General features: G+C 41.6%; 1 protein-coding gene across 4 annotated transcripts in view; it reads left to right on the top strand.

Moving 5' to 3' along the window:
* The window catches only part of CACUL1 (CDK2 associated cullin domain 1), a 76,492-nt gene extending 64,385 nt beyond the window's left edge, over nt 1-12,107 (top strand). For 2 of the 4 annotated variants that reach the window (XR_009220499.1, XR_009220497.1), the window contains 3 exons: nt 340-6,206; nt 6,660-6,703; nt 7,145-12,107. Coding sequence is in view for 1 of the 4 variants with exons in the window: in XM_058544099.1 (XP_058400082.1) it covers nt 340-478; nt 6,660-6,703; nt 7,145-7,185 (224 nt within the window). In the remaining 3 variants the exon portion in view is untranslated. The remainder of the gene's footprint in view (nt 1-339; nt 6,207-6,659; nt 6,704-7,144) is intronic. The other 2 variants (XR_009220498.1, XM_058544099.1) reach the window with 2 other exon arrangements.
* Nucleotides 12,108-25,561: the final 13,454 nt, after the last annotated feature.

Below are 25,561 nucleotides of genomic sequence, written 5' to 3'. Positions count from 1 at the left end.
TCCCACTCCGAATTCTTTGGTTATCTCATTCATGTTTTTCTCTGTATTTAGAATTTTTGATAAGGTCCATTCAAAAATTCTCTGGGGATTTTCATTAAATTTTGTTAAATCAGTAAAATGTAAAAATATCTGCTTTCTTTATACTGTAAATTCTTTTTAGAAAGGAAATCTAATCTCTTTGTATGTTCTTTATCAGAATGGGATTGCACTAATTTTTTCCCCATTTTGTTTGGTTTAATATATTATTATTATTCTTTGAACAAAAGAAAACTTTGCCTTTTCCATTTAATTAACTTTGTCTATATGATTTCCTTAATGAATCTTTTCCTTCCCTCACAGAGTGGGTTCAAATGGCTCCAACTCTATTTTCTAAATTTATTCCAAACATTCTCCCTCCGGCGGTAGAATCTGAACTTTCTGAATATGCTGCTCAAGATCAGAAACTTCAAAGAGAACTTATACAGAACGGTTTTACCAGGCAAGTTTTTTTTCCTTTTGTGACCATATATGTCCATTTCCTTGGGCTAGTTGGGCTTGGCGGGGGAGGGAATCCCAGGGTTCTCAGACCAGGAAATAACCAGGCCCCAGAATCAGGGGCCACTGCTGGGAGAGGTAGTTAGGTCGCTGTCTCGGGAAACGTTGAAGCTGGGTTTTGATTTTATGGAAGCTGCTCTTCACTAAATGGACTTGAAGAAGGGACTTTTTTCAGTTGGGTGGGCGGTTAGGCTGGGCAACCTCCAATAGCTCTTGCAACTTACTAGTTCTGAACATTTGGAAAAACAATGTAGAAATTTTATGATTAGTTATAATGTACTTTTATGACTAAACTAGTGAAGAGGCTTTAGATTCTGTTTTTCATAATTTCACTTTTGCCCTAAATTCTAGTTGTTTCTTCTTAAAAAGTAAGATTTCTCTTTATATGTGTCCAGAAAATTTGCCTCACTTGACTTCGCTAATTTTTCTAAAATTTGCAATTCAATATCATGGCTGTATCCTGGAAAATTTTGTGAAGTGCATATTTTCAGCTAAAATTATATAAAAATTTTGTGATTCCCTGTGGGAAAACAGCTGTGTCACCAGATCATTGAAGGGTACAGTAATACCTTATATTTTCATGATCCATACTCTTTACTTAGCACTTTTACATATCTTTTCTTATTGGAATCCCTGGCATTAAAAGAAGACAGACACCTGGCCTCCTCACTTAGGCATGGTTGTGACCACTGGAGATGGATATTCTCTTTCATAGGTTCTGAGGCCAAAGTCCCAGAATATGAGTCATAACCAAGATCACTGTTACTAAGTCTTTAGTTTCAGCACAGGTTAGGAAAGAAAGCAGATAATTTCTTCTTTGTTGGCCGATGGGTTGGCATTTATTCCAGTCTTGTCCCTGCGGCGTCTGTTTTCGTGTGCTGGTGGCGGTAGTGAGTAATCCACTGGTCATTTGCCCCACTGACTGGCAGCTCGCACTGGAAAGGCTCAGTGAAGCCGTGTAGATAGGCCTGGTAAACCCGACTTTATTGTGTCAGGTTAGGGGAAGGAAAGGCCAGTGGGAAACGATAGAATGTAAACAGCTGGTTTTTCTCCCTGATGTCCAGTGGTCAGGTGTTTCCTGACGTTAACTGAAGTATTTCTAATAGTGGTATTATTTTCATACATAGAATGAGGCCATTTAATGCCATAGTCGTCTTACTTATTCATTTTTGAAGAGCTAATGTATTTATATGGTTCAAAAATCAAAATGATACAAAAAGTATACATTGAGAAGTTTTGTTTCCATCTGTCTCTTCATCTTACTCCCACCCTATTAGGTAACCATTTTTATTAGTTTCTTATGATTCCCTTCACTGCTTTTTTTATATACAGATAAAAGCAAATACAATATATGTTCTTATTTTTAATCCTTTCTTACGCATTTCATCGTGTATATATACTACAAGTTACTTTACTATTCCCCTGTAGATGGCAACGTGAATTATTTCCATCTTTTGCTATTACAGAGAGTGCCACAATGAATAACCTTGTACATGTGTAATTTTGTACCTGTTGCTGGTATATCTGGAGAGTAAATTCCCACAAGTGGGATTGCTGGGTCAAGAGGAAATACAGTTAGAATTTTGATTAATATTGCCAAATTGCCCTCCACAGGGATTGTGCCATTTTGCATATCCACCAACAGAGTTTGACAGTGCCTGTTCTTCATGGCCTTGCCTGTGGGGTGTGGTGCTACCCTTTTGGATTTTTGCCAATCTGGCAGGTGAAAAATAATTACTCAGAGTTGGTTTAATTTGCATTTCTCTTATTGCGAGTGAGGCTGAGCGTGTTTTCATGTGTTTACTTTTTCTGTAAATGGCCTGTTTATGTCCTTTGTTCACTCTTCTCTTTGATTGTTGGTCTCTTTCTCTTAGTTTCTAGGAGCTCTTTCTGTAGTGAAGAGATTGATTCTTTGCCCAAGATGAAACAGTTATTTTTTTGTTTGTCTTTTGACTTTGCTTATGGTGGTGTGTTTTTATTTTTATTTTTTAGTTTAAGTCATGCAGAAGTTTTTTTATTTTCGTGTAACTAACTTTATCAAGTTTTTTCTTTATGGCTTATGTATTTTGAATTATAGTTAAAAGTTTTTCCTTAAATGTTTTTATTCATGTTTTATTTGAATGTTTGCTTTTAATTTTAGAGATGAGCTTATTGATGCCTTTAAAAAATAAAGTCTTCTGAAAACTTTTATTTCTGTGAAACAGTTTAGGAAGATAGCTTTTGTGGATTTTTCTGAATGCCTTGAATTCACCTTCCAGAACAGTTTGTGGGACTTTTTAAACACATCCAGAGACATTTTCCTGATGCTAATTTTGGAACTAGAATAAGAGAACAGGGTGCAGGAGTGCTTGGTGTGTAGTAGCTGTTATGTCAGATTTGCTTGGGATGAGATGAGTAACCGACTCCATAAATAGCTGCTTGTAACATTGCCTTTGTACGTGAAGGACTGACAGCCAAGGCCAGGTTGGTCACATTCAGGGCAGTGCCTTGGATTTTTGATGTAAATTGGAATTTTTGTTTCTCTTAGTGGAATTCTTTCATACAACTTTTGCCTGAAATTTAAATGTTAGAATTCCAAGTGGTGATAAAATTAAAATGTTTTAGTTTATAAACATTCATGAATTGGGCCATTTCTAGAATTAAGTTAACAATTCATTAGATATTTACTATGAGGACTAAAGTCTGCCTCATAAATTATCCTGATGGCGCTTTGCACAAAGTAGGCCCTGCCTAAGCTGACGTTCTCAGACTCACTCTGCCCACTGCCCAGCTGCCCAGACCACTCAGAGAGGGTGTGCACACACCGTCTTCCAGCAGCTGAGAGAAAATCTGCCTGTATTTCCAGCTCTTGTGCTTGCAGCTCTTGTTTCACATTCTGCCCTGCCTGGCTTGATACCTTCTTTGATCATTATTTGGCTAGGATTGTTTTGGAAGAAATGCTGTCCACTGATGCAAAAAAATTTGAGAATATAGTACAGCTATCTAATAAGAATTCTGTTACTGGCTGTTCTGATATGAAGAGTCTTTTTATGGTTTATGCCTAACCAACCACGTGATTCCTGTTTGGCTGTGCAAACTATTTTTTCATTTAAGATTATGTTCCGCTTAGATGATGTGGGGAGTCCTGAATAGGCAGTACACAGCTTTAATATGGATGGCACAGCGTAAGTCTTTGAAATGTTTTGAAATAATGTGTAAGTGTTGTCAAATATATACTCTTGCAGTTAATGGACAGATTCTCATTTGAGCTGGAGTTTATGTGAAAGATTTTTAGGTGCCTGGAAATATAGTATGGATGTATTTCAAAGCTAGAATTAACATATAAGCTAAAAGCAACATTTTCTTTTTATCTGTTACCTGCATAATTGAATTGATTATTGTGGGGTTGAGCAGGTTAGTGTCTGTTGTTGTCAAAGATTACATTATGAAAGATAAGCTCATTTGGAAACTTCGAACATGCACGTCCTCACATGGAGCATCCTCATTCACACCAGCCTGCAGTCCTCCACCAAGCGTCTACCAAACAGCTTTTAAAGGCAAATAAAATGTTGTTTCTGAGTAATTGTTACTTGAATTTCTGAAACGAAATAAAACTTTGTAGAAGTATTGTTGGTCTTCTAGCTGAGAGGGTCACTCTAGAATTGGGGCTTTTCCATTTAGTAGCAGGGATCTTGTTTCGAGGGCAGCTTGTAGCCTTCCGGACGTTGGCAGCCTCTTGCATACATCACATTTACACTCTCTCTTCCCTCCTCCTGTTGTTCTCACATCTGTATTTTTCTCCTGTTATTTTTGCACGTTCAGTTTTTATTTAAGCTTTGAGGGGTGGGACTGAAGGTTGTCTGTAGAAATTGAGGTTCCAGATATAAGATCTTGTATCTTTCTTTTGATCAGCACTAACTTAATTATTTCAGAATATTTGATCAATGCTACTGTGATGATACTAGTGTAAATAATAATGTAAGACACTCAGCTGGCTTTGGGTAGGTGTAGTGTTAACAATAGAGCTGTTGAGAAGGGACATTAGAATGTCTGTCCCGAGCTCTTTAAGCTGCCTGAGGCTGGTTCATGCTACATGTTGTGGATGTTTTTTTCTCTAAATGCTCAGCCTAGAGGAAAACCCTTCAAAGGCCATTAAGTTTGTTCTCTTTCTGCCAGTCATTAAGACTCCTCCCAACCCAAGCAAGAGGTTTCTGTCCCGGTCTTGATCATGACCAGAGAAAGAAAGTGGGAAACTTTGGCAATCTGGAAGATTAGCAGGAAGTAATTATTTGGACTAGCATTTTAATAATCCATCTATAGAGCCATTTATGAATTATTCACTAATTCGTTAATTCAGCAAATGTTTATTTTTTACAGTGGACACCGTTCTAGGTACTGGGTGAACAAGACAGGCAGCGTTCCTGTTTTTATGGTGCTTATGCTCCAATGTCAGGAGATAGATAATAAACATGTAAACAAATTATTTCAAATAATAGTAAGTGCTGTGAAGAAAATGAAACAGAGTGTGGGATAGAGAGTGAGTGAGCAGGGTGTGTGTGTGGGGCTTTTCCATCTCACTTGATAACGTGATGCCTTCTGAGGAGGGGACGTTGCAGCTCTGGCGCAGGTGATGATAAGGAGATAGCCAGGTGGCTTACTAGGGGGAAGAGTGTTGTAAGTACAATAGTGCTGACATGTCCAAGGGACAGAAGAAGCCAGAGTGGCTGCATTGTAGTGAACAGAGGTAGAAAATGAGGGTGGCAAGGTAGGCAGGAGCCATATCTCACAGGGCTGGGCAAATGAATTTGAATTGATTTTTACTCTAATGGAAAGCCACTGAAGGGCTTTAATCAGAGGCGTGAAGTAATCTTCTTTATGCTTTTACATGAGATCACTTTGGCTCTTGTCTGCACTAATAATAGGACTCTTGCAGTTGTGTAGGGGAGAGATGACGGTGTCTTGGGCTGGGATTGTAGCCCTGGGGTTGATGAGGAGTGGCTAATTTTGGATTATGTTTTGGGATAGAATGCTATAGAGTGAGGGAAAGAGAGAAATCAAGAATGAGCTAGGATTTTGGCCTGAGGGATCGGGTGGAGAGTAGTGCAGTTTACTGAGGAAGACTGAGGAAGGAGTGGGTATGGAGTGGAGTCAGCAGTGCTTTCTGGCCGTGGAAGATTTGCGATATATATAAATCATCCAGGTGGCGATGGTGATGAGGCAGTTGGACCTACCCGGCTGAAGTGTAGGGAAGAAATCAGAGCTGGAGATAGAATAGTCTTTGACCCACTGGCATGTGGATAGTATTTCAAGTCACAGGACTGGTATGATCAACATCCTAGATGAAGGCGAATATACATGGAGAAGAAAAAGCGGCCAGGACAGTGTTGGGCAGGGCCAAAAGTGTTCCAGGAAGGAGGAGAAAAGCTGTGTAAGTGCTGCTAAAGGACCGAGGAAGAAGAGCTAGTGGACTGGTCGTCATTACTCATTACTTGAGCATTTTAGTCATTTGTCTGGATTATTATCTGAAAAACTGGAGAGACAAAGATGGAATTTACAGGTAGCATAGGACCTAATCAGAACCTCTATTTTCTTCTCTCTAAAGTGGAACTAGCACCTCCGCTGTAGGTGTTTGAGATGAGCTGGTTACTGTGTGTGAAGGTTCATGTCCTTCCACCCGCAAGAAGAGTATTCAGGTACATTAAGATTCTGAGAGTTTTCAAAAACTAAGCAGTTCTTGGTCTCATAATAGGGCTTTTAGGGAAGATTTTGAATTATTCTCTCTATCGCATATTTGAAATTTGCCCTAGTGTATGGAGGTCACCAGGGATGTTGATAACAGAACCCAGGTTAGTCTTCAAAGACCATGCTAGTCTGAACCTATGTGGAACCCAGTGTAAATCATCTTTGTAGATAATCCTTCATTTAATAGCTTTCTGTATTTAAAAGCACCCTTTAGCTACGAATATTCGGGTTATAAATGACTCAACTACTGTTTAAGTTTAATGTCTATTTTAAAATAGGTGGATGGGTTAGAATTGAACTGTCTGCTATACTCCATTATCAGTTATGTCAGTTCATTTCTCCTGTTTTGGTATTTGAAGATGTCAGTCAGTTCTGTTGACTCTCTCTTCTTTTCTTATCCCCAGAGGTGACCAGTCCCGGAAGAGAGCTGGGGATGAGTTGGCTTATAGTAAGTAACAATATTCCTTACCATCTTTGGTGGGTTCGTGATGTAAGGCAGCCACTGGTGGGGACCATACAGTGAGTATGAGGATGTCCCTAGTTCTTGAGGGTGATCTCATAAGGCAGTGTGTGTGATCAGGTCAGACTGTTCTGCAAGCTGTGGCAGCTCTGGGGTCCAGTTGGTGGTGGTGGTTCTCAGGCACTTGTCAAGGGGCTACCAGATTCTTTAGTCTCTGTGGGAATGGGATAATGACCCAGTCTCAGTCCTGATGATCTAGCCCCCTTTCACTTTACTCAGAACCACATGGTTTTGAGTTTTTGGTTTTTTAAATCTCCTTTTGGGGGATTGGGAGAGGGGTGAGAAATATATGTTAAATACACAGATTCCTACCATTATCTAATGCTGTCTGCTGTTCATACTTTTTCCTGTTCTGATGTTTTCTTTCAGACAGCTCATCAGCATGCGCAAGTTCCAGAGGGTACAGATAGTGAATGCATTGAATGTACTTTCCTTCCTGAAAAGAGGACACTGGAGCTGCAGAGACTATTGAGAGCACAGCGGGGGTCCTGCGACACGCAGGAGCTCTGTCACAAAGCCCTTCTTGGAAGAAGATGTTGGACTTCTTACTTTGGTCTGTAATTTTAAAAAACAAAAAACTAACAAAAACAAAAAAACAGTCAGTTGCTGCTAGCTTGGGGATGATTTTGAAATGGGACAATCCTTTAATGAATTTATCTACAGATTCCGTGAGGAACAAGCGTCTTGAAAAGTGCCCATTGCTGAGTGAAATCGGGCAGCCCAAATCAGCAGCTTCCTCCAAAAATATAAGAGCAGAAGAATCGTTTTTTTTCCTAAAGCACTTGACTCGTTCATTTGTGGACTTGGCACTTCGGCATATTGGTTTTACACATCAAGATATCTTTTGCTTTAAAATCAAGCGGATCATTACAGTATTTTTCACCCAAAACCAAAACAAGCCCCTTTAAAAGAGTTGGTCTTTATTTAGCATTAGAAAGCCTCATTAAGGGAAAATGCTAACTCTGCTTTCGCTATAACTCTCCCCCCATCAGTTCACAACTTTCTTCTACTCTGTGCCTTGAGCTTTGTGCACTTTGCAACTCTGTGACCATGTTGTCAGACTCACAAATGCTTCCTGAAAAAGTTTATGGTATTACAGACTAACCCACCAAGATGTCAGGTGTGACTTGGTAACAGGATGCGAAGTAAGTGGGAAAATAGAAACACGTGGGCACATTGGTCAGATTTCCCCCTTCTTCACCTTGGCATCTTCATGTTAACGTTGGGGACCAACTCTCATAGAACATTTCCATTCCCTCTATCACTTACCATGATTTCACCAGCTGCTGTCATTGGCATTATGCTAGTTTGGGGGAGGCGGGACCTTAGTACTAGAGCTCCCTTTTTAATATTGTTGAGAATTATCCAACAGTGAGAGCTGGTTCCTGTGACGCTGCAGGAAGCAGGTATGGTTATTAGATCCAAGTATAATCAATGGTGTGGGATTCCTGATCCATTTCATTTTAAATGGGTGAAATAAGTACTTAAAAAAACAGTCTGCAGTCTGCATCTTTTAAACCTTCTATTCGAGTATAATAGAGAAGCAGCCATGCTGTTTTAAGGCTCCCTTTCATCTGTGGCAAAGCTATATGTTCTGTTTTTCTATACCCACAGTGCTATTTAGTTCCTTATGAAAGACTCTGAAGCTTATTCTAGTTGTTTTTGAAAGGCAAAGAAAAATAGAAAGATGTGGCAAGGGAAAAATATTTTTCTTCTCAATTTTGCTTGAATCTAAATTGAGCATATGCTTGACTCTATTTGGCTATGTCAGACTAATATTTACCTCTTTAGAAAACTTAGGGCAGAAAAAGAAGACGTATCAGGGATGCTGTCACACTTGTGGTTTGCAGATTTTTCATAGGGTTGCCTCTGCCACTTCAGTTGATCCTTTTTTTTGGTGAGTGGCATGGGTGGGAGAGTTAGAAGTGTGATATTCAGAGCCAGTAAGTCATCTAATAGAAGTCCTCTATTTGTAAAATTATTATTCAAAGAAGTAGAAGTAAAGGTGGTCAGATTTATTTTTTTAAGTACTTATCAACCAGAGTTGGTGGATTTTGTGGAGGACTTCGAATTGGACACATTTAACTCGGTGAGCATCTTGGATTGTATTGATAAACACTGAATTACTGTAAGAATATATACAGGCTCTCGCTATACCCTGTACAGTTTGATTTGCTGCACCAGTAACATTCTAATATCATGGAAGAATTCCGTTTTATCACGTAGTGTCCAAATTTTCCTTTTCTCAGTGGAATGCTTGCTGCAGGCTTATAAAGAACACTTGTACCTGGAGGGTCTCCTGAGTGGTTTTAATAATATTTCTGAAAGGAACAAAATTAGAGTGTTTCTTTAAATGTGGATGAATTCTTCAGTGTCCTAATAATATACCCAAACGCTTTTTATGGGAAAGAGTGTTCTTCTTTGGCCAACAATGGAACTTTCCCTATAAAAGCATCATATTGTGATATGAATTGGCATTAAAACCTTTGGATGCTTTTGCATTATTAAGTTAATGGAGAAATATTTTATATTGTCTTCTTTTTATTATTATGTTTGTGTTAAAAAAAAAGTGGGCAGCATAAAGTTTGCAAAATTTAGTTTCTCTGAATTTTTGCACCGGGACTGTAGTCAGCTGTGGGTCAGGGCTTGGTTACTGCAAAGCCGTGATTGGAATGTGCTGTAGAGAGAATACACGTGTTGTCCCAGTGCATGTGACCTGGTGGTTACTCTTCTTGGCCCCTTGAGGTACATTGCAGTATGAAAAACCTATTTCTTTATTTCAAGTCGAAATTGACCTTGCTTATTTAATTGGGGTTCATAACAAAATTCTTAGTTTGCAACATGAGAGGAAATCAGATTTGCCCTCCATTTTGTATTGACTAAGCACTGTTTGCCAGAAAGTATTTTCTTCTTGTGTTTACTTGTGTTCTTCTTGCCAGTACAGCATATAGTTTTTCCACTCCAGTTAAGTACTGGCTTTTGTGGGGCCTGGATCATTGAAGACAGAAGATGGCACATGCAGCCTTGGTTGTTTCATTAGTCAACGCATGCAGTTGATGTGGCTAAACTGACTAGCGTGTGTGTGCAGCCTGAAACTAGAGCCTCCAGAAGCAAGCCGGTTCGGTCACCTGGAAATCATGACATGTAAAAGTAAATAGATGATCATTGTTTTCAGAGATAGTACTTATTTTAAAGATTGGCCTTAAGCTTCAATGACAGTGTCATCTCGTGTCCTCTGTTGTCACTGCTGCACCCTCACCTGACAGGAACTACTACTTTGTTTTCTCTGGGTCAGAAAGCAAAACCTGGTCTAGTGACTCTTAACCTAGTAGTTCTTAGGTGGAGGTAGTGAGAAGAGACACAAACCTGGGTGCATGAGTTGTGCATTATTAAATTTTGCAGAAAAGTTACTTGTTTTTCCTGTCCCTTGTACAAGTTTGAGGCAGTTCCTCTCCCTTTCTTTGAGATACAGGATGAAAACTGATTTTTGAGTAAGCGAAACTGCAGAAGAATGGATGCCCGCGGCCATTAACGCCGCACATGCATCTGCAGCGCTGCAGCCCCGTGAAGCCGCCACTCCCCTTGATATATGCCATGCTTTCTGTTGGGTTGCAAATTTGCACACGTAAAGAATTCCTCAGGAAGAGTTTGCACATGCATCACCTCACAATATTCTGTACTGACCGAACAAGGGATTTGAAAGTTTCTCAGCACAAAAGGAGAACTTCAGAGTGGTGATCTGTGCAAATGTACTAGCAAAGGTAATGGTAATCCAGCAAACACGGTTGGTTTCTGCAGTTACAAAGTGAGCAGGAGCACTTGTATCATAGTATTTAAATAAGCCTGTTTAATCTCCCAGAGTAACCCTTCCAGACTTTGTCTTCTTACTGAGGCTGGCTGTATTTTCTTCTGTTTTTTGTGTTTTGTTGAAGTTAATTATTTCCATGATTATTATGCAAGAGGCGTTGCCCTTGAGCTAAAATTCAGTTGTTTAATAAGCACCTATTATTAAAAAAACTGAATATTTTATGAATATACACTAATCTGAGATATTAAAAAACTTTACAACTAAAAAGCAAAACAAAAAACCTACATTAGCTATCCAGTCATTTGGATGTTTTGAGTTGATTTTTGTATGGTGTCTCATTGAGCTTCTTAGCTCAGAGTATTATGTTTACTTTAGTCCAGGTCTAGGCCTCTCAAGGGGACTTTAAATTTTAAAATCAGGTTGTGAATCCCTTGACTGACACCTATAAGAGGTTTATAAGACCTTTTTGGTTGTGATTACTATTTTCAATAAGATTACATGAGATGAAGTTCATGTTTATCAGAAGTTAAAATACAGGTCGTAGGAGTTCACGGAGAAATGACTCTCCTGTTACTTTTATTACCTTGTTGAAATTTGCCCCCGTTTCTGGCCACCAGAATATGTGAAAGGACCCCTTTTCTTTTCCAAGGGAAATGATTCCTCTTCTGTCCCCACTGTTTATTAACTAAGTCATTGACACTTTCCCTCCTCTACTGGCCAAGACCTATTTTGAACCTCTTTTCAGAGCTGAGTGGCACAAGTACATACACTATTTCTGCTTATGTTGATGGAGTGCTATGGGAAAATGCTAATCAGAGGTACATTCTTATAGGACCCTAGCATATATTACACCCCTGCTGATTGGAAATTATCTTCATTTCTGGTTGGACTGCATTGTTTAGAAGAATGTTAATGGCTTACAATTTTGGGAATTTATAGTGTGGCTCTGGGGTGAATTCTGTGGTTTGAAAAGAATAAATATTTTGTATTGATTCTCACATGTCATTTCAATGTTGTGACTATGTACTAAATGCAATAAGACTGTGGATATTCTTTTAGAAGGGTGTGTTTTGTTAAACAGATGGCAATTTAATTGCTGTCATTAGTCCTGTTTGTCAATATTACAGCCATGCTGTTCAGGAGAAATTATTCAAATGTGAAGTTGTGGGAAGCTATGGCTGGAAACAGAAATGCTTATGAGTAAATGGGAGGTCAAATGCAGACAAGAGGCTTTTGCCACCCACCAGCACAGCCAGAGCAAGGATGAAGCAGTGAAGTCTAGTCTGTTGGTGCTTGTTTGTTGGAAAGCGTGGTGGAGCTTAGAAGGGTGTTCTGTACATCAACTCTTTTATTAATCCAAGAAAAACAAAATGGTGGGTGAAACTCTTATTGACCGGGGATTCAAAGCCGACTTTGGCTGAGACCTTTAACTTTTGGTGGATTTTGAATCGCTCTTTCTGTATTAGGGAGTATACCGTCACTCTCAAACACTGTGGTTAATGAAATAAATCTTGTACAGATGTCCTTGGCCTTGTTGTGTTGACACCTGGTTCGCTGGAACTTTGTTATAATACAGAACCTGTGATTTTGCTCACAGTGCATTCAAATGCCTCTTAAATGATAACCACACTCGGGCACATGTCTGTTCTGCCATGGTTACTTAGCCCGCAGGGTAGTGTCCATCTTGACCTCTGTACCAGTGATAACAAAACTGTGTGTGTATGTGAGTAAGTGTATACGTATATTTACATGTTTTATATACATATATAATATATATGCATATGAACATATATATGTAGTTTTTTTTCTTTAAACACTTGACATGTTATGGACCTTTAATCAAAACTTCCTGACTTGGGGGTCTTTTGGTTATACTGTGCTTTTTTAAAATAACCCCTTGTGTTTTCTTGTGATGAAATTAGTAATATTCCTTAGGTTTTTTTAGTCATACTTTACAGTTTTAGTTTCCCTCTCTCTTTGTCCTCAGAATGCCTGTTGTCATCCTCTTTTTTATGACCTAAGCTTTGCTGTGATGGTATCTACTTTTTGATGACCACACACAGTAGGATTCAGTGACTATCTTTTCTTTTTCTCTGCGTTTAAATCACTTGACAGTTCCCTTCTTCAGCCTTTTTTCTCCCAGCCAAGTAGGGAGCTGTTTAAATCTTTTCCCTTCTCAGCAATTTTTTTTTTACTGAGTATAAAACATTTCTCCTGTAGCCGGTTTTTTATATGTGTTTAATTTATTTCCTTTATTGGTCTATTTCTCAATAATCCAAAATTCTAAAACATTCTCAATTTCCAAAAATTTGACATAGTAGAAAGAATATCATACATAGAATCTGAGAGCGAAAGTTTAAATATCAGCTTAACTAGTTGTGTGTTCTTGGGTAGGTTATTTTTCTGAACCTCAGTTTCTCTGTATTAATATTAAGCCCTTTTCCTTCCCCAAATTACTATTGATAGCCTCTACGTATGGCAGTGGGCTTAATTTGCCAGAAGGATATAACAATTCTAAGCTAAATTATGCACCTAAGTGACTAATAATATGCCTCAAAATATATAAAGAAAAAACCTGGCCACAACTATAAGGAGAAATAGATTAATCTGCCAATATAATAGGCATTTTCAACGTACCTCCCACATTAATTAATAGATCATGCAGAAGACAAAATCATGATCATTAGGGGCATAGAAGATTTAAATCGCACAGCTAATAAATTTGATCTGATGGAGAGTAAGAAAATAAGCACTTTTTGCAAACCAAATCTAATGTATTTAAAGTATAACGTGATGACCAAATTGGATTTATCTCAGGAATGCAAATTGGTTAATTTTCGGAAATTGATTGTGACTCATCCATTAATGGATTAACATTGTATGATCAGATTATCTATGAAAATCCAAAGAATCTACAAGGCAAATTAGAGGTTTAAGAGTTTATCAAGGTTGCTGGAACTAAATCAATATGCAAACGTCAATTACATTTCCCTGCATCAGCTACAAGCAGTAGTGGCTTTAAAATTTTTTGAATGTAATTAAATAAAATTTACAGTAGGAGCAAAAAAATATAAAGTACTTAAGAATAAATCTTAATGAAAGGTATATAAGGCTTTTAATGAGAAAATGGTAATAAAAAGCCTCCACCTTTATTGACCTAGATAAATGGAGAGACTGTGATGGATAAGATCATCTAAGTCTCAACCATTTCTCTGAATTGGTTAACAGATTAATGCAATTCCCACAAACAATTCTAATGGTTTTCACTGTGGTACTTCTTGGCAAGCTGATCCTAGAATATAAACGGAAGAGCAGAGGGCCAAGGATATCCAAGATGCTCCTGAAAAAGAGTGAGGTGTGAGGGGAACTAGTGCTACCAGATTATAAAACTTACTCTCAAATACAGTGATTAAAACAATGTGAAATTGGTACAGAGATTACAAGTAGATGAACAGACAAGAATAAAGAGCTCAGAAACTGACCCCCTCATGTACAGGAACCTAAGTTTTAAAAGGACAGTCATTGCATATCAGTGGGCAGAAAGATGGATTACTTAATAAATGGGGCTTCAGTAATTCTTCACAAAGGAAAAAAAATGAATTGGACCTCTGCCTTGCACCCGGCACAAAAGTTAGTATCAGGTGGATTAAAGATTTACAGAGGAAAGTTAAAACTATAAAATTTTTAGAAGACAATATATAAGAATATTTTTATGACTTTGGGGAAGGGAAGGATTTTGTAAACAAGATAGAAAGTGCAAACCATTAAAGGATTTGGCTACCTTGATGGTAAGTGCTTTTGTTTACTAAACATGCCATAGAGTGAAAATAAGCCCAAGAATAAAATACAGATAATCACAATAAATACATAACTGTTAAATAAGATACAGATAATCACAATGAATATATAACTGTTAAAGCACCTGAATGCAAATCAATAACAAAACAACTTGGGAGGGAAATGAGCAAAACACACAAGCAGGCATCTCACAGGAGAAGAAACAGAAATGGCCCATAAACACGAAAAGATGCCCAACCTTATTAGTAATCAGGACATGCAACTGAAACCATAAATAAATACTATTTCCTAGCCACCAAATTGGCAGCAACTAAAAAGTCAGAAAATACCAATAATTGGAGAGATTATGACAACAGGAACTTTCATCTGCTACTGTTGGTGTGTACTGCCGCTTTGGAAAACAGTATTATTTAGTGAAGTTGAACACAGGTATATCTTATACCTTATACTAGGATTTATGCTCTTAGAGAAATTCATGTGTGGGTGTATACACCCAGGAAACATGTACAGGAATGGTCACAGCATCATTATTTGTAATAACCAAAAAGAAGGAGGGAAGGAGACAGCCAAATGCCCAGCTACAGTATAATGAGTAAATGAAGTACGTGAGTGCAGTGGAATTCTGTAGAGCAGTAAGTGCTGTGTAGAGCTTTGCACATCAACATGGGTGAATCTCAGAAATGATGCTGAGTTAGAAGAAGCAAGTCAAAAGAATACAGTTAGCCTGGGTACCTTTATATAAAGTTCAAAAACAGGAAAAACTATAGGATTCATAAGCAGTAAAACTGTAAAGAAAAGAGAATTATTAATAACATTCAAGATCGTGGTTTCCTTGGTGGGGGTGGAGGAGCGGTGGAGGGGAATGAGAGGAGAGGAGCATGGGGGCTTATAAGCACTTATAATAGGAATATTTTGATTACTGTAAACATGTTGGTTCTTGAGTTAATATGTAAATTCAGTGCAAAGCCAATCCAAATGCCAGAGTATTTATTTTTAATATATATTAAAAATTCATATGGAAGTATAAACATGAAAATAGGAAAATCTTCATTGAAAGGGGGGGAAAAGGAGGAACTTGCTGTGCCAAAAAAAGGTTTTTTTAAAAAGTACAATTAAATTTTCACACTATAACTTGTTTAGACAAGTTAGTGGAAAATAGTTTAGAAAATAGACTCAAATACTTTAAAGAATTTAGAGTACGTTAAAGGTGACATTTTGGAATAACTCCCACCAGGATGGATTATTCAATAAAAGATGCTACTATAACAAAATTAAGTTGATTCCCATGATACCATTCACCAAAAGAAATTCCAGAGGAACTAAAAATTTAAAAAGAATAAGTTATAAAAACTAGAGGACAATATAGTTAATATTTTCTTGGGATTGGAGAAGTTTGTTCTAAGAATATAAACAAGGGCATGCAATAGAACCCCGGTAAACCAGTCACCTGTCTGCACGCTGCAGAGCACCACCCCAGCGTGTGTATATATACATGTATATTTTTAAATTAATGTTCATGTATTATACTAATACATGTAAGACAAAAAATAGAAAAGAAAAAAGATGAGGTGAAAATGTTTTAAAATATTTTTTGTGTGTATTGTAGTAAAAATACCTTTTTGCTCTAACAAAATTTCTTTTAGTGAGAGCTATATGATTAAAAATGCTTCATTATTTTTGGAACTCCTAGTTTTAACACTTTATAGTAAAAAATACTTAATATCTGGTTCTAAGGTAAGTTTATTTTAATGCTAAGTTTTAATGGCTATCGTAGCTGAAGAAGCCACTTCATTAAGATCTGTGGATCCAAATGACTGTGCTTACTGAAAAACGATACTCATTTTTCAATTCCGTCCACTAGTCTTAAAAAGTGTTTGTTGAAATCTTTATAATAAATTTCCATCTTTCTCACTGTCGGTAACTTGTTCTTGGTCAATAATTGCACGTGTGGCATTTTTGTTACTGGTGATAAATGACTTCAAAACCTACTGAAACTCTTTTTTGTATTTCAATTCCCAAGTTTAAGTGTGCACTTAGAATTTTTATAGGTGACAGTTTTTGGCAACACATTTCATAAAGCTGTAGTCATTTTCAAAATCCTCTTAACATGAATGTCTTTTGGAAAAATAGCTACTTTCTTACTCATTGTTAGTATATCATCTTCAGCTTGAAGGGTTGGATCAAGTCTGTTGGTTTGTTTTTTGTTTTTTTAAAATACCTTCTAGATTGCATATTACTGATAAGCACTTGTCACCACAAGAAATGTTGGCAAATTGCAAACATTTGTCTTTTTATCAATAAAAATATTAACATCTTAAGTTTGACAATACTTTAAGGAATGTTACTATGAGATAAGCAGCAAATCTCTTTTGGTGTTTAAATTTCCCCATCTCATGAAATATTGTGAAGATGCTCCTATGTAAGATAAAATCCGTATGTCCACTTGCCTTGTAGGGGCACACAAATGACCACATTCTGGAAGAGAACGGCACCATTGTCAGTCCCTCTGCATGTGGAGCTCTCACTGCTCCTTTCAGGCGGCCTCTATGTGCTACCTGACCACTTACGTGTGCACTGTGTATATTCAGTTTTTGTAAAGCTTCTTGACTCTTTTTGTGTGTGTGTGAGGAAGATTAGCCCTGAGCTAATGTCCATACCAATCCTCCTCTTTTTGCTGAGGAAGACTGGCCCTGAGCTAACATCCATGCCCATCTTCCTCTACTTTATATGGGACGCGGCCTCAGCATGGCCTGACAAGCGGTGCATCGGTGCGCGCCCGGGATCCGAATCCGGGCGCCAACAGCAGAGCGTGCACACTTAACCGCTACGCCACGGGGCCGGCCCCAAAGCTTCTTTACTCTTAAAGACATGTGACTCATATTGTTTCCTTCCTGCACCTCTGTAAATCATCTTGTTTGCCTCAGAGACCACTAGCTTAAACAAGAAGGGAGATGATTATTTCACAGAAGTCCCGAGGTTGGGCAGTTCCAGGGTCGACAAACACAGCAGCTTATCGACATCATCAAGGACCCAGGTTTCTTCCAGCTTCCTGCTCTGCCAGCCTCAATATGTTGGTTTTGTTCTTGTATCGCTTCCCTCAGGGTCCCCACTTGGCTGCCTCAGTAGTCAGACATGACCCCAACCCGTTGAGAGGAAGGCCTCTTTGTTTCTCAGCATCTCTTTAAGAGCAAAGAAACTTCCCGGAAGCCCACCAGCATAGTTCCCCTCACTTTTTATTGGGGAAGTTGGGATACAAGAACATGTCCAAACTAATAACTGGGAAGGAGAATGGATCGCCATGGTAGACTTAGGCTAAATAGGCCTCACCTCTTCGGGCTGTGGCTGGGCTCCACCTCCCAATGGCCTCAGAAGGAGGAGATACTTGAATACAGCTGGGTCTCTGTGGGGAAGGTGGAAGGGAGGAATGGCTGTTGGCAACTGTCGGTGGCATGAATCTACCACACAGGACTATGACTACTGCTAATTGGGAGCTTTGGGGCAAAAACAAACTCCTCTGATTCCACATCAACTTTATTTTCCACACATACCCAAATACCAGCTCTTTCCACCTCTCCTTCAGAGTGAACTGATGTGCTTTTGGTTGAAAGTCATGGAGGTCAAAATCTAGAATCCATAAACAACAAAGAATACAGTCACACCCCTGACTGAAATATCCAGGGAGCTATAAAGAAAGAAGACCAAAAGCTGGAAAGAGCTTGAGCTCACTGAACATAGGCCAAAGAAAACAAAGTCTCTGGCTGGAAAAGAAAATTCTCTCTTGAGTGAGTTTCACACACACCAAAGCCAAGTAGGGTGATGGTATGTAACAATGTAAAGGTGAGAGGGCATTGGGGAACAAAAATAGAACCATGCCAGTTGAGTTAGTTCTTGGTGAACATATCCTCTATCAATGAAAGAAGACAGCTCAGATAGCACAAGAGAGGGCAAGGGAGCAGATGAGAGGGGAACACTATTTACTGGATACCTGCCTGTGTAGCAGATGCATTATGCAAGTCGTAAGAGCAATCTAGTGAGACATTTATTAGCCCCACTCTACAGATGTGTGGTAGGCAGCTTCTGACATGGCCCTCAATGATCCCTGCCTCCTGGTATTCACACTCTTGTGTAATCTCCTCCCCTTGAGTGTGAGCTGGACCTAGTGACTCACTTCTAATGAAAAGAATACAGCAAAAGTGATGGATGTCACTTCTGTGATTATATTAAGAAAGACTGTGGCACATCTTGCTGTTGTGCGCTCTCTGACTCGTCCCATGTACCTGCTCTAGTGGAGAGGGCCATCTGGCAAGGAACCGAGAGTAGCATCCAGCCAATGACCAGCAAGGAGCTGAGACTGTCAGTCTAACAGCCCACTAACAGTCTAACAGTTCCACAAGGAAATGAATCCTGCCAACACCCACTGAGTGAACTTGGAAGTGGATCTTGCCCCAGTCGAACCTTGAAATGATTTCTACCCTGGCCAGCATCTTGACTGTAGTCTCATGAGAGATGCTGAAACAGAGAACTTAGCTAAGCTGTGCCCAGATTCCTGACCCATGGAAACTAGGAGATAATATATGTGTGGCGTTTTAAGCCACTAAGTTTTGGAGTAATTTGTTACCCAGCAATAGGTAATTATTACGAGATAGTCACGATATCAGAGATTTAAATAATGTGCCCAAAGTCACACAGCAGTGGCAGATTTGAACCCTTGTCTGTCAGGGTGCTTTCATTTCCTGGCCCTGTCCTCTCTCCTGGCGGTGTCCAGTGTAGGTAAACACTGCCCCGTGGACCTCTGTTTTGTTAGAGGCTGTGCATTCTTAAGACCCTCTACTCTACTCATACCTCCCCAGCTGGGGCTGTTAAACCAGCCCATAATAACCTAAGGAGAGACAGCCTTCTCAACTAAGCTTCCATGAGAGAAGCCCTACAGAAAATGATGGGAATAATTTTTTTCGCTTTTCCCAAAGATGGTACATAACTTCTAGATGCACAGAGAAAAGTTCCACACCATGGATTCCTTAGGGCATAAGGGCTTAATTCTCTCCAGGAACCCTAGTTGAGAAGGGCTGGGGGCAGAAGGAAGCAGAGAAGGGGAAAATCATGAGGTGTGTTGTGAGGAGAAAAATGGTGGTTCCATGCATTGAGTATCCTCTAGAAAAGAGATTTTTGTCATGAAGCAGCCTAAAAAGCTACTGGTGGAGGCTAGGACCTCCTTGTATACCAGAGTCCTGCTAGGGCCAGCTCGAGGCCTAGCCCCTCTCTGCCCCTCCCCCAGCCCAGGGCTCTGCCCAGGTGAGAACAGGGTGAGGCCTTAGCTGGATTGGGTTCTAAGGTTTGCTGCATTTTCCAGAAGTTCCTGAGATGGGAGGAGCCATATGAAAGGCTCTTCTGCTCAAGCAGAGCAATGCTGGGGCAGAAGCACTTGCCTCAGCCACGCCAAGGGCGGTCTGCAGCCCACGCCCTCCAGGACAAGGTATGGACGCGTCTCCAGCAGGTGCAGTTACTGGATCACTGTAAAATCCCCTCCCTGCACGCGTTAGATAGAGCTGAGGTCATCCTATAAAGAGTGATGTCGTCGGGTGTGGGCTTGTCGTGCAGGGGCCGGGTGAGGACGGTCAAAGCCCGCAGCCACGGGAGGATTCAACGCCAGGCAGGGTTGGAGGCTGGGGCTCCTGCGGGCGGTCTGGAGCCTGCCTCAACCTTCCCAGCTGCCGGCCGGAGCATCGACAGTGCAGAATCCCGCCCCTGCCCGCGAGTGGACCTGCACCCACTCTACTCTCACGCCTTCACTGCTCCCTCACGTCAGAAGTCCTGGGTTTCCCAAGTCTGTGTCTCCTTCTGGGGAAGGTTCCTCTCCATGGAGTTGCCACCTCAGCTCCTGACCTCCTCAACCAGTAACTCATAGTCCTTACTGGGGCTGGTGGCTCAGCAGCGCCGGTCAAGTGGTGGGAAGTGCAAGGGAGCTCCTGGAAAGTGCGATTTCAGGGAGAGTTTTCCAGCCGTGAGGGTCTTCAGTGTGATTGTGGTGTCCATACACCTGAGAACACCTCTCGGGACATTTGTCGAGTACTTCATGCTTCCCCAGGCCCTTCGTCTGTCACCCACCCCTGCAGTTAGGCAGGCAGAAGTCATGACCTCTGGGTGTAGTGGCAAAATTTGGGCTTTGCAGGTATAACGAGCAGGGTTCAATCCCGGCTCTGCTCTTGGCTCAGAGTGATGTGCTTTGAGCCAGCCACCTGTCTGAGCCTCAATTTCCTCTATGTGACATGGGGATCATTCCACCCAGAATGCAAGGACACTCTGCGTGGAAGTCGCCACGCACAGTGCGTGCACAGAGCAGGCACCAGGTCATGGTGCCTCAGCTTGCTCCCAAGATGCCGAGACTCAGAGCTGAGCTCAAGCCCATAAGCTAGTTAGTCCAGAAAGCCACGCGGGGTCTCCAAAGTACGAGAGAGGCCTGGGTGGAGTTAGCAGAATCATTTCTCTAATCCTGGAGACCATCTGCCAAATACAATGACTCCTTTTAGGGAGTTGATTCCCAGATGTTCTTTCTGCCTGTGAACTGCCATCAAGACCAGTTAGGTTTTCAGGCGCTGCTCTGTGAAGATAAAGGCACGTCATAAGGGAAGGTGCTTAGCTTCCTATGTGCAATGGAGGTTGGATGTGTATCAAATTCATCCAACAGCTTTAACCAAAAAGAAGTTTAACAGAAGCAATTCAGGGCTGGAACTGAATTCTACTTGACGGTGTTTGAGTTTGAATTTTATTTCTCAAGAGCCTGGTGCCGCCCCTCTGATTTGGATGGTGAGAAGCACTTACGGCATGGAGAATAGACGGTCTCCTGATCAAAGACCAAAGGATGACACAGAATTCTACTGTTTTTACCAAACATCTTCTCATTAGACGGAAAACATTAAAGCAGGAATCAGAAATATTTGGGTCTAAACCTTGCTTATCCTTCACACAAGATAATAAAGAGGAGATTCAGGGGCTGGCCCCGTGGCTTAGCGGTTAAGTGCGAGCGCTCTGCTACTGGTGGCCCAGGTTCGGATCCCAGGCGCGCACCAACGCACCACTTGTCGGGCCATGCTGTGGCCGCGTCCCACATACAGCAACTAGCAGGATGTGCAACTATAACATACAACTATCTACTGGGGCTTTGGGGAAAAAAAGGGGGAAAAAAAAGGAGGAGGATTGGCATGGATGTTAGCTTAGGGCTGATCTTCCTCACAAAAAAAAAAAAATGGGAGATTCAGGCCTCCAATATTGGAGGAAAGAAATGACATGGAGATTCGAAGACATGTCAAGCAGACCCATGAAATGTTTTATTTCAGGAAAAAGGGAAGTTTTTGTCCTTGTTTTTGTGTATTAAGATGAAGCGGTTTTAACTTCCTGGGCCTGTGCTGTTAATTAGGGTAAAAGTTTGGCAAAGATTGAGTTTCCCTACCCAGGGCAGAAGCTGGGACTCAGGAAGTGAGAGGGCTTCTCCTGAGAGCCTTTTTAGTGTTAGGTGAGCAATGAAGGAATTCCTGGATCTCACTGGAAAGAAGGTTGAAGCCTAAAGCCTTCAAAATCCCATGGGCTTGGAGAATAAGGGATAAATCTTCCTAGCAGAAGAATTCCAAATAATAGGTTGAAAAGGAATGGGGGAAATAGAAAATCGTTTGAAACACCACGGTAATAATTGCTGTAGGCAAGACCTACTGATGACGCTAAATTAGTGGGCAAAATTTCAAGGAGAAACAGGATAATTGCATAGATTCAAAGTATCTATGGGAAAAATACTCCTTCCCAAAATATTTATTAGTGTGGTGGTTTTAATACGTGAATAGAAATTCTTTGATACTCCTTACCTCTAGGAGGTGAAGCTTAATTACCTCTCCATGAGTGTAGGCTGGACTTAGTTAGTGACTGACTTCTAACAAATAGAGTAAGGAAAAGAGAAAATTCTGGCTTCACTGTAGAGAAACCTGAGGGCAGCCCCATAATGAGGTGATCAGGGTTCACATCCAGTGAGAAGTCATGTTGGTATCCTGCACCCCCAGATATGATGCACCTAGAAGTATACTTCTCTATGGTATTTTCCCCAAATCCAGAACCTCAGTCTACACATGAGAAAACAGACAAATCCAAAGTGACGGATTTTCAGGACACTTGACTGCTCCTCTTCAAAGGTGTCAAGGTCAGGAAAAACAAGGAAAGACCAAAAAGCTATCACAGGTTAACATGGCTATGGGGACATGATGACCAGAGGCAAGTGGGATCCTGGGATCGAGAAATGATGTGGAGAAACTGGAGAAATCTGAATAAAATCTGTGGCTGAGTTAATAGTGTTGTGCCAATGGTGATTTCCTAGTTTTGGTAAATGTACCGTGGTTATGTAAGCTTTTCACACTCGGGGAAGCTGGGGGAAGGATTTACAGAAGTAGTGTACTAACTTCTTGACTCTTCCATAAATCCAAAACTATTTCCCTAAAAAAGTTTTAAAAAAATCCCTTGGGTTTCTCTGAGTTATAAAGGGGCACGAAATAACAGTTCTCATAGGGATCTGAGCTTCTAACTCCTCTTTCAGAGGCTGGGCAGGGAGCCACGATAATTCCAACGCGCGTGTGGCTGTTGAGTCTGATGGCTGATTTCCAAGCTCTGTCATAAAAAATATGTGTTTTGAGATAAATGTTTGTCTTCAAATTGAAGGGTCTGAACTTAACAAGCTGGCACGTGAATCACCTGACTTTTGTTCATAGCTTCCTCTCACTGGCTTTGACAGTACATTTTTGGCTTCCAGTCAGGGATTAGAGAACTGGAATGACATTGGTGTTACCAGCCCAGCTTTAGCTAAAATGTCATTGCAGCCTATCAGAGGAAGCTTTGAAAGAGGGGCAGTTGAAGTCCTTGGTGCCTGGTCTCCCAGCTGGGGGTCTTCCCTGGGCACCAAGGGGGTCCCTCTCTTCTGAGTTCCTCACACTCCCTGCTCTCAGCCTTTCCAAGGATAACCTGGCTATCCTCAGATCCTCCCACAGACCTGGAGTTCTTGGATCTACTGAAAATGATGCTGAATCAAGCTCTTCCAAGCTGGCAGTGTGAAGCGGGGACTGCTTCGGAGCTACAAGTACAGCAAGAAGACTTAAGGCACCAGACCCCCCTGCTTGTATAGGAGAGGACATCAAAGGGAAGGGAGCAGGCATGAAAGAGCTTTCTCTGTGGGGTGTGAGGGCCTTGGAAAGAAAAATGAAAAAATTCGAGTGAGAGGCAGGTGCTCTGGGGAAGGTTGGGTGTAAAAAGCATTTGTAAGAGGCAAGACTGCCGCATCAGGCCCTGGCCATGTCCAGCTGGGAAGGCCGCCCTGGGTCAGGGCTGGGGTGAGCCCTCGTGGGCAGGAGACATGGGGGACCTGGAGAATCAGCGAGGCTCAGTGAGCAAGGGGCAGGGCTGGAACATTGACCAGGACTTCTGAGAGGCAGCGAGGTGCAGTTGAAAGAATCTATGATCTGGGCTCAGAGGTGGTTTGGGGTCAGCTGGGTCCCAGTCCTACGAGGGTGTGTCCCTGTGCAGGTCACTCTAATTTCTGAGCCTCAGTGTCTTCTGCTGTAAGAGTGTATTCCTGCCTTCACTTTTTCCATGGCTTAGACGTTTCTCAGCCTTCAGGTCTCAGAATAAGAACTACTACTACCACTACCGTTACCACTTCCGCTGCTGCATTTACCGAGTGCTTGCTGGGTGCCCAATACTGTGGGGAGCACACTCTGTCCTCTGTCTCAATCAACACTCATGACAGCTCTGTTTCCAGTGAGAAAGCTGGAGCTCACAGATGTGAAGTGACCAGTCCCATGTCACCCGGCCGTGACGTACGATCGCACGCTGTCAGGGGTTGGTGTAAAAGCTTCAAGATGTAACCACAGCACAGGGCCTGGTACAGAGCAGGCGCCCAGTAAATGCTCACTTCCTCCCTTCCTTGTGGCAGCTGATCAGGCATGCTCCTCCACGGCTCAGCCGCCCAGATGGCAGAGGTGTCCAAGGGCATGAATTCAGCCTCCTCGTGAACAAACAGCGTCGTGTCATCGGTGCTGAGCCCTCAGGCTGCAGGCCGTCTCCATGTCAGCAGCATTATCTGTTGGGTAGTCCCCTCTAAGCTCTGGGTGGCCTCTGGGCCTGCAGATGGAGCCTCAGCTGAGCGCCCTTGAGTGCAGGAAGACCAGACTTTTGGGGCACATGGAGACAGAGGTGCCTGTCAGGTCTGTCAAGAGTGGGTTCTCTCAGGGGGGCCAGAGAATCCCTGAGCTAAAATGACTGCCCTGCCAGCACAACCAGAAAACACAACTGAGTGGCTAATCATTATTTGCTGTTTGGAAGGAGAGAGATGCAAGCCAAGGTCAAACATACTCAGGTAAGGCTGAACCCTGTTGCAGGGAGAGCTCATCGTAGAATCTGGAGAAGATTGGGAATTTTGGCTCCACTGTTAATTCACTAGGTAAGTCACTGAACCACTCTGACCTCCAGTTTCCTCATCTATAAAACAAAGAAATTGGCGCATGGTGGTGAACACCAGTGTTTGGGTCTGCTCAGCCTCCGTTGCCCTTCACGCAATCTACTTGGGAGACTTGCTCCTCCCCGTTCAACATAGTTGGGGGCACCACTGGTGAAGGTGTCCTGCCTCCCTCAGCCCTTGCATGGGCATGTAACCCGAGCCAATCAGGCTTTCTCCCCCCCCGAGTTGGAATTGTGTATGCAGCAACTTGAAGTCTGAAAAGGGCAGGAGCTGACACTTCCCAAAAGCGGAGACACCAGGGACTGGGCTGAGATCCCCAGAGCTGCCAGGTGCTTGTTCTCCAGAAGGCTGGCTCTTCAGCTCTGCCCTCGCTTGGTGACCACCCTCCCTTCTCCCACCACGGCCTTTCCTTCGCCTGCACTGGCAGCCAAGTGCCCTGGGACACTCAGAAGACACCCTCGGGTGCTCTTGCTTCAGTGTGATTCCTTCCCCATAAGTAGGGTCTTTGTTACCCATTTCGGAGCTTTTCAGAAATAAGGTGTTGAAAAAATTAATTAGTACATTTAAAAGATGGAAACGATTTCTTCCTCCTCAGCATTTTCTCTCTGGAAAGAAAAGGGAGACGATCCCAAACCCAAAGTTCCCAGGATGGAGTAACCAGGCAGGCAATCCCTAAGGGCCCCCCCAGTCCTTG

Source organism: Diceros bicornis, chromosome 6, assembly GCF_020826845.1.
Source record: "Diceros bicornis minor isolate mBicDic1 chromosome 6, mDicBic1.mat.cur, whole genome shotgun sequence".
In the NCBI taxonomy this organism is placed as follows: domain Eukaryota; kingdom Metazoa; phylum Chordata; class Mammalia; order Perissodactyla; family Rhinocerotidae; genus Diceros; species Diceros bicornis.
This window is presented reverse-complemented; position numbering and strand designations above follow the sequence as displayed.